Source organism: Engystomops pustulosus, chromosome 11 (genome assembly GCF_040894005.1).
Source record: "Engystomops pustulosus chromosome 11, aEngPut4.maternal, whole genome shotgun sequence".
Taxonomy (NCBI): domain Eukaryota; kingdom Metazoa; phylum Chordata; class Amphibia; order Anura; family Leptodactylidae; genus Engystomops; species Engystomops pustulosus.
In genome coordinates, this window is record NC_092421.1 from 59,548,324 (window position 1) to 59,560,765 (window position 12,442).

The following is a 12,442-nucleotide window of genomic DNA, read 5'->3' on the forward strand; positions in this document are numbered from 1 at the left end:
AGGCAAGTATAAGACTTTTTATGCAAAATTATGTAACATTTAATGTAATATTAGATTTGATGACATTGTTTTATGTGTATGATCATTTTTAGAGAAATATTGTGTGTCTAATAATTTGCAATAACTTCTGGGGTAGAGCAAATACTGGAATTGGTGCTCTAGACAATTTTTTTTAAACTAAGTTGATCAATGGTAACAAGTGGAGAAAATGAACTTTGAATCCAGCGAGTTGGACTGGGCGTATACTCAGCACGTTATCGGTTTCTCCTCTTTCCAATATCTCACTTGGCTGTCTCTAGCCGAATTCTTGCGCTTAAGTTTTATGCGCACTGAGCATTTGAGTGGTCCGCGGCCTCCACCTCCACACTGAGCATGAGCGGTTTTTCCCCTTCTGCATGCGCAGTGATGCGGGGTGGAGGCCATAAATGGATAAATCTGCCCAGTCTCTTGGAAGACACAGATTTATCAATCAGTTTTCGACAGCACCAATAAACACCAATAAACTATCTTAGATGCCTTGCGTCACATTTATCTAGAGTTTTAAAGAGTTTCACGACTAGTACAACAAACTGGTGCGGGCTAGCTAAAGTGGGAACGCTTTGTAGGAAATGGTACGTGTGAAAAAAAAAATTATGCCAATGCCACATCATTTTGGTGCATATTTATAGCATAAACTAAGCCAACAAATAAGAGATGTTAGTATATAAGAGTATATGTTATACTAGGCAGTCATATAATACAGATATATAGACTATGATAAATCTGGTTCAGTACAAGACTGTCCAACTTACTTATAGAAATGTTTGATAAATCTGCCCCTGCAGCATTAACAATGGATGCAGATTGTTCTGAGAGATTGTTATGAGACAGTTGGTATGAGTTGCAGAAGTCGTCAATGCATGATTTAATGAAAAAAGTGACTGTAATGATGTTGTCTTTACACCAAGCAGCCCCAGGAAAAAGACCATCCCGAATATCCGGGAATATAGACACAGTAATATTGTAAAAGCCGAGGTATTTGTCCAATGTTCTTACTTTGTGATCCATTTTGGAAGCGGTAACCTTTCCACCAGATTTTTCCTCTACGTCGAGTTTCTCATTTCAGACTACAAGGCTCAGGGGAGAAAAATAATTTCGCTAACCCTCGACACTAGACCCGATAAAACCCAGGGGGCTCTTAATGATGTAACTTAAGTGTTTGTAAAGCTAGGGTTTTTTTTTCCCCGAGATGCGGTGTCAATTTCTCCCTTAAAGAAAGGTTGCGGGTAACTGTTCTATATACTGATGAGTATTAGCGTATCACCCATACGTCACACATAGCTGGAAGTGGACGCCCTCCATACTATGTCTACAGGCGGCCCCCTACTTAAGAACACCCAACTTACAGACCACCCCTAGTTACAAACAGACCTCTGGATGTTGGTAATTTACTGCACTTTAGCCATAGGATACAATAAACATCTATAACCGTTATTAAAGGTGTCTGCAATTAAGCTTTATTGTTAATCTGATGACAATCCAATTGTCAAAGAGATCAAAAAATACATTGGCTGTGGTTACAATTATAAAGTATACGGTTCCGACCTACATACAAATTCAACTTGAGAACAAACCTACAGAACCTTGTAGGTAACCCGGGGACTGCCTGTACTGGATTGAACTTCATATAAGAACATGTTATCCTAATGCATACAAATAGTCTGCTTTTGGCGGAAGCTACAAAAACAATATAAAAAAACTAAAGTCTATAAAATAAATCGTCCATTATAGTAAATTATTCACTTGTGTGTACCATTCAAACTTAAAGGGATATGCCAAGATTTAGTTCAGCAAACACATAACCTTAGGATATCAGGGGCTTCAACAACAGGTAGTGAGGCTGTACTGCAATACCAAGCACAGCCACTATGAAATGAATAGTATTGTTCCCTGGTCAGAAGCGAAGCAACTCCATGGTTGTGGTCTCTTTAAAATGAACATCAGGAGCGCTGCATGGTGGACGCCTACCAATCACATTTTTGGAGGGTTGGTCAACAAAATGCACTATAGAGTTGAACACAAATAAAAACCCAATAAATGACATAAGAAATCCATTAAAAAAGGTCTTACTTGTCTTAGGTCAATGAATGCTAACTGCAATGTATCTTCTTGGAATCCGGGCACAGGATCAGAACTGGCAAACACTAGAAAGGCAAATGTAAATGCAAATTTGTTAAGGTACAACCATGATAAGATTAATACATAGTACTGATTACCATAATCATTATAAGATACCAACATACTCACAGGCTTGGAGCAGCCCACCACAGTTCCTTTTAAGGGTTGGGCATAATAATGGTGAACAAGGGTACAGACTAGAACAATCTCACATGAAGCTGATTTGGTGCCAGCCAACTTCTTATGGAGTTGGTTCACAATAATGTAATTTAAAAATATAGGCAGATCAATTTGTACATAGTTTCCTATCTGTAGACAGAAGGTTATAGAGCAGGAGGAGGTGAGCAGATTGTACATTGTGTCCTACCTGAAAGCAGGACATTATAGAACAGGAGAAGCTGAATATTGTGTATATACTGTCATATCTGCAGGCAGCATGTTACAGAGCAGGGGGAGCTGAACAGATTGTGAATAGTGTCCTATCTGCAGGCAGCATGTTATAGAACAGCTGGAGCTGAATAGACTTTACATACTGTCATATCTGCAGGTAGCATGTTATAGAGCAGGAGGAGCATAACAGATTGTACATAGTGTCTATTTGCAGGCAGCATGTTATAGAGCAGGAGGAGCAGATTGTATGTAGTTTCCTATCTGTACAAGACATATGGAGTAGAGAGAAGCTGGTAATACATATTGTATAACTGTAAATATGACATGAGAATAGATCATTCTGCCATACTGACTACAATTCCCACTATGTGCAGCCAATGTGAATGAGACCAGGAGCACGTAAGCAGCTCCTCCCGTATGCGAACAAGTCCGATCTAGTCCAAGTGAAATGACTTGGGGTGGTATTGTTGTAAACCCTGAAAGTATCAAACCCGAGACAATTATTGTAATTGTTATTTACAATATTTCATAAAAACCACTTTCTGTGTGACTCTTTTCTTAAGTTCATTTTGTTGTGAGCCACTCGTAAAACCCCCTTCAATTACTACTTCTTGCCCTTTAAATCTGTATTCTTAACGTGTCACTCGCGCACCTTTCTTTCTCTCAATTACATTACCTTTTTAAGAGCTTCTCTGCCTTAATTCCCAAAACATGCAACACGCTATGATCATGGAGAGGGCTTACCCGTGCCCCGAGGGCAATGATTACAGGACGACTCTGAATGTTACTAATTCCAAAGCTGTCAACATATTTTAAACATCTGCTTTTGTTCTAGCGTCTTCTCCTCCGTGGAAAAGTCTACCTCTGGTGAGACGACCATTATAAAGAGGTGGGAGTGAGCCTGGCGTGCACACATCAAGTGTAAGCCTCTAAGCACCGGCCTGGAATGCTATTCTCTACATCTAAAGTGGATGTCACCATAGACATGTCTGGAGAGAGTGATTTGTCATTTCTTTAGGAAAAATAAAAACTTTAAAGAGAAGTTATATATGCGCATGGATTAACCATATTGTAGGAGCTGTCAAATGTGGAACTGTCCATAATACACCGGCTAAGTGCACTCTTCTAAATATCTTTACTTTCCATTGCGTCCGTCTAACACTGGCGGATAAGTCTCTGTTCACAAAGACAAGACAATCTATCTTGGGATGCCTCAAGAAAATGGACCAACCTTAGTTGTGATGTAGCGCGGTTCCCCGGACAGGACAGCACTGGACAGCTGCAATATTGGGAAACAATATATAACGGAAACAGGATAAGTATACACGGTGGGGTGTATACTTATCCTCAAATCTCAATTTCCTAGATTTGTTAAATGTCCGGGTCATTGTGTAGTCCTATGTTAATAAATACTGAGTAAAATGGCAGTATTTTAAGCTGATTTCATAGATTACATTTTTATTCTGTACTTTAGAATATATACAAAGTAGATCATTTGAAAAGAAAACTGTTCAAAATTAGAGAACACTTTCAGCTACCTGCAAGTTATTGGTGTTAATCCGTTCTAATTTACCCAATGGCAGGTTCAGCTAATCTATAGTAGGATAACACTTTTTAGGGCTAATCCTTTAGTTCCCCTTATCTTTTAGAATGTTTGGTGAATTTGCATATTAGCAATATTAAAGAGGCTACTGGGGCGTGGAGTAGCCAGAGCTGAGGCTACACAACATGGCTACTCCACGCCCCAGTAGCCTCATGCGATCTGCTTACCAAGCTCCTCGTAGCTGCACACACTCGTCCGCAAAGCCAGGTTAGGCACTTGCACAGTAGCTCCTGCTTTGGAGCCAAGACCACACAGCTGTCGGCCTGTGACCAGTGTGCGCAGCTAAGAGGAGTTGCTCACTGAAGATGGGCATGGAGTAGATATGCCGTGTGGCCTCAGCTATGGCTACACCACGACCCAGTAGCCTCTTTGGTTAATTTGCATATTAGGGCAATTAAATATTGTAAAAGATAGCAGGGAAAAAGGGTTATCCTACTAGATGAACCTGCCAACGGATCTACCTTAATAGGTAGATCCGTGGTGGGAGGTTTCCTTTAATTATCTGACAAACCCGATGTAACTGGCTTTAACTTTCAGTCTGCAGTCTGACTTTGCAAAAATGTTGTGCTGTTCCAAAGTGACCAAAACCCTTTGGCAGCAGCGTGTCCAGGTAAAGGCCAAAGGGGTGACCCCCATCAGCCATAGCAAGAGAAGTTGGTTGTTCCAAGTCTGTGATTTCTAGAATATTGCATCTTTACAACTTTACAATACATTCAAGTCTCCCAAGAATGTTAGTCACCCTCAAAACACAAATGCAAGAGAGGACAGGATAATGCGGAGAATCTCCATGGGTAATCGTTGCAACACTGCTGCTGGATTGGCTCGCCGATTCAGTGTGAAACAAGGTAAGGATCAGTCTTGTCATAAAGGGGCACATTTACTAAGGGTCCAAACGGCGGACTTTCATCAGGTTTCACGATTATTTCCGTTTTGTGTCTTTGACACATGCGATCGGATTGTGGCGATCGGCGCTGGCTTACATGCGGCAGAAATCGGGGGACAACCCGACGGATTCGGACAAACCGCGGAATTTAAAAACAAAATTGTGTCGCAAGATCAAGCACTCACATGCACCAGGAACAAGAAGGTGAACTCCGAAAGCGACACATGCAGGAAATTGGACGCACGAGCTTAGTGAATGGCGGTAACGCACCGCGGGATTGTGACAGGACCGGGTAAGTAAATCTGCCCCAAAGTGTCTCAACATTTAAGAGAATATGGACTGAAACACCACTCTGCAGTGACCAAACCTCTCATTAGCTGAAAAAAATCAAAATGCTAGACTCAACTTTGCTGAGAAGCATGTTGTGTGGACAGAGAAAAAATGGTGGACAGTTCAGTTTACTTTATTTGGATCTGATGAGTGACATTATGTTCATTGACAATCTAAGAAAAGACTGAACCCAAAGTGTTTAAAGAAGTCATCGAAAGGTGGTGGACAAAGAGTCATGGATTGGGGAATGTTTTCTGCAGCAGGAGTTGGACCTCTCATGCAGCTACATGGCAGAGGGAATGCAAGTGTGTATCAAAACCTTCGTCAACAACATGTGGATCCTTCCTTGAATTCTTTATTCAATAAGCCAGCAATTTTCATGCAGGGAAATGTACCCAGTCATGCAGCAAAATGGTAAAGCAGATTCTTGAAGCAGAAAACAATGAAATGGCCTCAGTCTGATCCAAACCCAATAGAGAACCTCTGGAAAATCCTTGGTGACAAAGTTATGGCCAAGAAACCCACAATAATCACAGAACTGTGGAAGAGACTGGAAGAAGAGTGAATCAAAATCCCAGCAGACCGTGTGAGAGACTAAGCAAGTGCTTACAGTCAGGTAATAGGGGGTGACACAACAGGTATACCTGCTTGTATAATGGTACAGATATTCCTTATAACGGACCAGAATAAAAATAATTTAATAAATAAAAATGCTGCCTGAGCCAATCATCAGCCACCTTCTTATATACAGAGTCCAAGGTCAATGGAAATGCAGAGAAGCCCGGAGCTTGGTATTTGGTGCCCACTGGATAACAGATGGAAAGAGTGCACAGGATGTGCTAATAATGAGAGTTTCATGCAGTTGGGGAATGTGATAGGCTTGCCCAAAAAAAGCTGAGTTTTAAGATCAGTTTTGAGATCATTTTTGGAGGTTAGGTATTAGCTAATTCTCATGAATGCCCTACCCTGGACTATCAGACTAAAATCACTTGCAGATCGAAGAGCACGGGTTGTGTAGTAGACGGTAATGTTTTAGAATTAATTTTAGGATGGTGGATTCTTCACATCTTTCTTGTACATACCAACCAGTGTAGTTAGTCATGAGAAGGAGCTCCTTCCTTCCAAGAACCTCGAGATATATATATCATATATATATAGACCCATCCATGTCCAAAAGGAACAGCATTGGCCATAGAAACCCTCTGCTTAGGTCTGTAACCCACAATCTCTGGCCACTCCTTCAAGAGCAACTCCACCTGGAATTTGCTTAGAATTTTTTTTTTTTTTAAATACCTCTACAGCATAAGCACAGTACTGAAGGACTGGCACCTATAGGGATGATGGCTACATCCATGAATCATTGCAGGTCTATTTTGGTAGATATTCAGATCAACCATAAAATATGAATCATGCAGCAGTTTTTATTTTCTCTGTTTTGTAACATTTCTGTTATTTCTCCTGGAAATTTTTCAATGAACTGATCAGATTATCTGTACATGCAGAACTATACTTGTAGGACCAAAAGAAGAGCTACCCTGCCTTGGTGCTCTTAGTGGTTTGATCATAACTTCGGATCATGATCTAATCCAGGAGCATAAAGATAGCACTGAAGGATAATAGTTAGATTATAAGTTTTTCCGGAAATACAATTGCTAACGTCTAGTTAGTGGAAGATGAATCTATTACCATCCAGTACATAAAGGGGGCACGATGGGGGTCACAAATCTACAAATAATACAAAATTCTACCATTCTTGTGTTGTCTGTACATTTAAATACATGACAGTGTTTTGCATCCCTGGACCACTTCCAAGTTTTTGAAAGAAAAACAAGTGCACATGGACATCCGGCAGCCGCTACCTCTGTACCGCAGAGCTATCAGATTCATCCTCTCTGCCAGTAATAAACCTCTGCAGAGGAGCACAGCAGTAGTAAACCGAGAAGGAACCAAGTTTTACGGGACACCTGGAAGACAACAGTGCATCCTATCTGCCGTATATCCTACCCTCGGGAGGGACTAATCATGTGATCTCCCCCATACACATGGCTGTGCCTAATTTATTCTTTACACTACACTCCTGCCCTTATGAATGCCATCACAACACGTTGTAAATCATGGCATCCAGTTTGGAGTGTCATATTTTATCCCCTTGCTTTGACTTGTAATGTATAATGCACTCTGGCAAGTCATCATAAATTTGGAGATCGGGAGAGAATGACATTTTCGGAAAACAAAGTGGGAGACTAGAGAATACTTACTTTTGTGCAGATAAGTTTTCAATGATAAAGGTAGATGGGAAAATTGGAATATAGTAAAACGTAAATTACAGGTGGTCCCCCGAATTAAAGACACCCGACCCCTAGTTACAGACGGACCCCTCTGCCCACCTTGATCTCTGGTGAAGCTCTCTGGATGTTACTTTATTCCCAGGCTACAATGATCAGCTGTAAGGTGTCTGTAATGAAGTTTTATTGAAAATTTTGCTCCCATGATGGTAAAAAACTTTGAAAATCCAATTGTTACTGGGACAAATTTTTTTTTTCTGTTGTTACAATTATAAAATATACCTGTTCCAACTTACATACAAATTCAACAATTCAAAATTCAAGTACAAGACTTAAGACCATGGGGCTCATTTACTTAACAGTCCGCTGGAGGTGCACTGTCTGACGATAATACACTGTGCCGTGATTCACTAAGATCGTGCGCCCGATATCGTGCATGTGTCGCTTTCCCACTCAGTTCCACCGGAGTTCACCTTCTTTTTAGTGATGCATGGGCTTGCGACACAATTTGAATGCAAAATCCTGCACTCTGCCAAATCAGTCGGATCGTCGACCGACGTCACGATCCGACTGACTTCTATCGCATGAAAGCCAGCACAGCTGCACCAAAAAGCGATTGCATGTGCCAAAATCCCATTGCAGACACCTGTTAAATATCTGTGCAAGCCGTGTAATCCCCGAAAAAGCCGAACAGTCCGACAAAAGTGAGCAGTGCGACCCTTAGTAAATGAGTCCCAATATCTTGTATGTAATCCGGAAAAGAGAAGAAAGGACAGCAATCCTGGATACTCCTAGGAGATTTGGGTGGTGCTCGCAGCTGGGGATCCGGTGCTCAGAGTCCCATAGACAGTGTGGAGAAAGCCACAGCATTCGGTACGGTTCAATTCCAAGTCGTCTTTATTATAACATCATCAGGCATAAAATTGCAACGTTTCGATTCCAGATGAATCATGCTTGCGAAAGATTCATCTGGAATCGAAACGTTGCAATTTTATGCCTGATGATGCTATAATAAAGACGACTTGGAATTGAACCGTACCGAGTGCTGTGGCTTTCTCCACACTTATACTTGTATGTAACCCGGGGACTGTCTGTACATCATTGCGGTCCATATGTGATAATATTAGAATATATGGATACCATATAGTGGGGTACCCCATTTAGAAGCCTCTCTTTATATCCCTGATCCTTAATTTCCCTGGGAAATAAATCATATCTAATCCTTCCTTCAAGAGAACCCCCATCCACTTAGGATCGTCAGATGGTCCTTCTTAAATTGGAAAATTGGCCCAATGTTATGGTTACCTTAAAGGGGTTGCCACTCTTTTCCCTACCCACCATCGGAGTACGTTGAGATGCAATACCAAGTGCAACCTTTGGACAAGTAGTGGGTAGTTTTGATTTTCCAAATTTAGGTTTGGAACTAAACAAAATCCCACGGCTTCTCACCCCACTTTTAAAGTTAAACGCAGGTTTACTATGTGGAGACACAGTGTATGAGGAATATGATTGTGCATCAATAAATTTCATAAATTTGTTTAAAAAAAAAAAATTATGAGAGTACAAAAACTCTTCTTAACGCCTACGGCTTGCGTTAGTGATATGTAAAGATATCAACTCCGAATAAAATCTATCTAATGGTATTAGACGCAGAAAAAAATAATGCTAAGAAACCCCAGTTGAGCAGTCATTAGAGCCTGCACATGAAATGTAGGATGTTGTAGAACACACCTCCCCTCCTGCGTCTGTAAAACCTAAAAACCCATTTATCAATACAGTAGGAAGCTACCTGCCATTTGTGAGTTATTTGCACACTCTGAGTGCTAATGGAACTGTCACCATTGTAGCCATTAATCCCAAAATGTCAAAGGAGAAAAGCTGGAGGAGGCCGATGAGAAAGGTTATAAATCACGAGGAACACAGGGATGCACAGAATGTGCCTGACAGACCTTATGAATGAAACCCAACAATAAAAGCCGCTTTTAGATCCAGATCTGCTCCAGTGTGACCATCCTCGAGCTTTACAATGAGGTGTCATTAGAACAATGCCGAGCTCTTCCTTGTATTTTGTTCTTTCCGACACTTGGTAAGGGAATACGGCCAGATAACGGGCAACATACATCTAGCTGTACTCAATTACCAGCAATTATTGAAGCATATTGCTGATATTGAAAGATGTTATTTGTCTCTGAACGGTCCATATGGCCATCGACAATCAGTCATGTGTCAATTAGCGCTTCGTAAGATGGATTTTTGAAAAAAAATAATGTTTTTAATGAAGCCGCGGTATGGAGCCATCGCATTTTGATGAGGCATACAAGTCAGAGAAGATGCCGACTGCCTGCTATGTTATATTTATTGGCTGGATCCTAAGAAAACTCTGTATTTGGCTCAATACTGAAGTTCTCTGCGAGGAGTACGCACTGTCATTCTCTTCTCATTAAATACTGTGTATCACACTGACAAAGTAATTAAAGGGGTGGATTTTGGGGTATGTGAAATTCTGTTATTCATAATCTTGGAGGAAATGGTTGCAAATTGATCTCTTTATTGTATTTTTGCATTGTGGCAAGAATTGGGTGGACATCCATGTACGCAAAGAGAGAAAATACTAGCTCAATGCAGATAGCTTGCGGGGTCACATTTAAGTTCCGTGCAGGTGTGGTTTTTGGCTACATCAGAGGTATACATCAGGAAGGAGTATCTGCGTGTACATCTCCTTAGGCCTACAGAAGAAAACGTAATTAACAGAACCTTATTTCCGGGATTCTGTGTACTAGATCACTTGATTGGGCAGGTTCACAAAGCTAAATGCACCAGAACCTGGCATAACGGATAGTTATCAGATGAGAAGGAGAACAGGCCAAAATAGTGCTGCAAATTATTGCCGTAAATTTAAAGGGAACCTGTCAGTTAAACTCACCTACAAGAACTTAACATATTTAAGTTCTGTTGCACAGCTGTTTTACAGCAGTACTACTATCCTTATATTGTTCCTTCCCACTCCTGTAAAGTTCCACATTCGGTTTGTAAAGTTGACTCCCTATCTATGTATATTCATGTTCTTCCAGCTTCCTGGGGCCTGCTTTCTCTTCACCCGAGTCTCTCAGTTCAGAATCCCATTCCCTTTTCCTTTACGAATAAGCGAGATGCTGGCTTTGTATGACTCGCAAAGGAAAAAGCAACTTGCCTTTTCCCTAACCCTCAAGAATTCTCTTCAGTGTGTCACACACAGTCAGCATCTCTCTCATTCCTGAGGGAGGGGGGAATGAGGTAGTTGAGAACGCTGAAAAGAAAGCACACCCCTTGTCAATCTGGAAACTGGAGCTAGAACATCATGAATGGAGTCAACTTAAAGGAAAGAGAATGATCGGATTGGTATGGAGTCATTTGCATAGATGGTTCAACCTTACGGACAGACTTTACAGGCATGGGGAGGAACAATATAGGGATAGTTGTACTGCTGTATAATAGCATATTTCACAGATAAATTAGTGGGTTAGTTTGAAGTCTGATTGGCTTCTATAAGGAGGTAAGTTGCAGACTGTACCTGGGGGAGGTTGTGGATGTTGTACCGTGCCGCATAAAAGGTTGGTACATAAAATGAGACTGCTGGGACTAGGGGAAATCTATGTATTTGGGTAAATAATTACCCAAATTAATAATCTGTAGAAAACAGAGGGTCATCATTAATGGCACATTCTCAGATTAGGTTGATGTTACCAGTGGAGTGCCACAGGGGTCAGTGTTGGGGCCACTTCTTTTTCATATTTTGATTAATGACCTCATAGAGAGTTTACCCAGTCAAGGTTCAATATTTGCAGATGATACTAAGCTGTGTAAAGTAATTAATACTGAGGCCTAAGCTGCTGCTAAAGCAAATAAAATGATGGGATGTATCAAGAGAGGAATAGATTCTCAAGATAAGGACATAGTTTTTCACTTATACAAATTACTGGTCTGACCACACATGGAATATTGTGTACAGTATATAAAAAGGACATAGTAAAACTGGAGAGCAACCAGGACTATTAGGGGAATGGGGGGTCTAGAATACACTGACAGATTACAAAATTTGGGATTATTCCGTTTAGATAAAGACTGCTGAGGGGAGACCGGATCTCTCCAAAGATCTTTTTATACCTCGGCCTGTGACCAGGACAAGGGGGCATCCTCTACGCCTAGAGGAGAGGCGATTCTACCATCACCATAGACAAAGGTTCTTTACTGTAAGAGCAGTGAGACTATGGAACTCTCTGCCGCAGGAGGTTGTTATGGCGGACTCTATGTACAGGTTCAAGAGAGGCCTGGATGACTTTCTGGAGAGCAAAAATATAAGGGGTTTTGGGGTAAAGACATTTGTTTAATTCTTTAAGGTTGGACTTGATGGACTTGCATCTTTTTCCAGCCTTATATCCTATGATACTAAGATGATAGTTTAAATGATAGGTGTTGGAAAGTTACACAAATATACACCAAATACAGTGTGACCTGACATTAATGTTACTGACTTTGCAGCATGTAAAAAAGTCCATTGAATTAGTTCTGATGTCATAGGATACAGGTTCAGGGTCTTTCAGGACAAATATCTCAGCCTAGCTCTTAAATTCTTCTTGTACAATGCTGGTCATTAGTCAAGAAACAAACTTACTGACATTATTAGGCAACAATATAAGAAAAAAAGCTAAATATTTGTTGAACGTTGAGTTCCACCCACACACGGTGGCCTCTAACCCCAATCGTTGACCACAAGAGTCGCCAGCCTGTCTGGAAACGTGCGTCTAATGAGGGCAC

At 40.9% G+C, this 12,442-nt stretch overlaps 1 protein-coding gene and 1 long non-coding RNA gene across 6 annotated transcripts in view; one reads left to right on the top strand and one right to left on the bottom strand.

The window, feature by feature from the left end:
- The window catches only part of LOC140106347 (uncharacterized), a 55,974-nt gene extending 52,006 nt beyond the window's left edge, over window positions 1-3,968 (top strand). The window contains exon 3 of the long non-coding RNA XR_011850765.1: window positions 3,383-3,968. This is a non-coding gene — a long non-coding RNA (uncharacterized lncRNA). The remainder of the gene's footprint in view (window positions 1-3,382) is intronic.
- The window catches only part of EXOC6 (exocyst complex component 6), a 148,514-nt gene that overhangs the window by 26,596 nt on the left and 109,476 nt on the right, over window positions 1-12,442 (bottom strand). For all 5 annotated transcript variants that reach the window (XM_072130744.1, XM_072130742.1, XM_072130743.1 and 2 more), the window contains one exon: window positions 2,110-2,183. In XM_072130744.1, coding sequence (XP_071986845.1) covers window positions 2,110-2,183 — 74 coding nt within the window. The remainder of the gene's footprint in view (window positions 1-2,109; window positions 2,184-12,442) is intronic.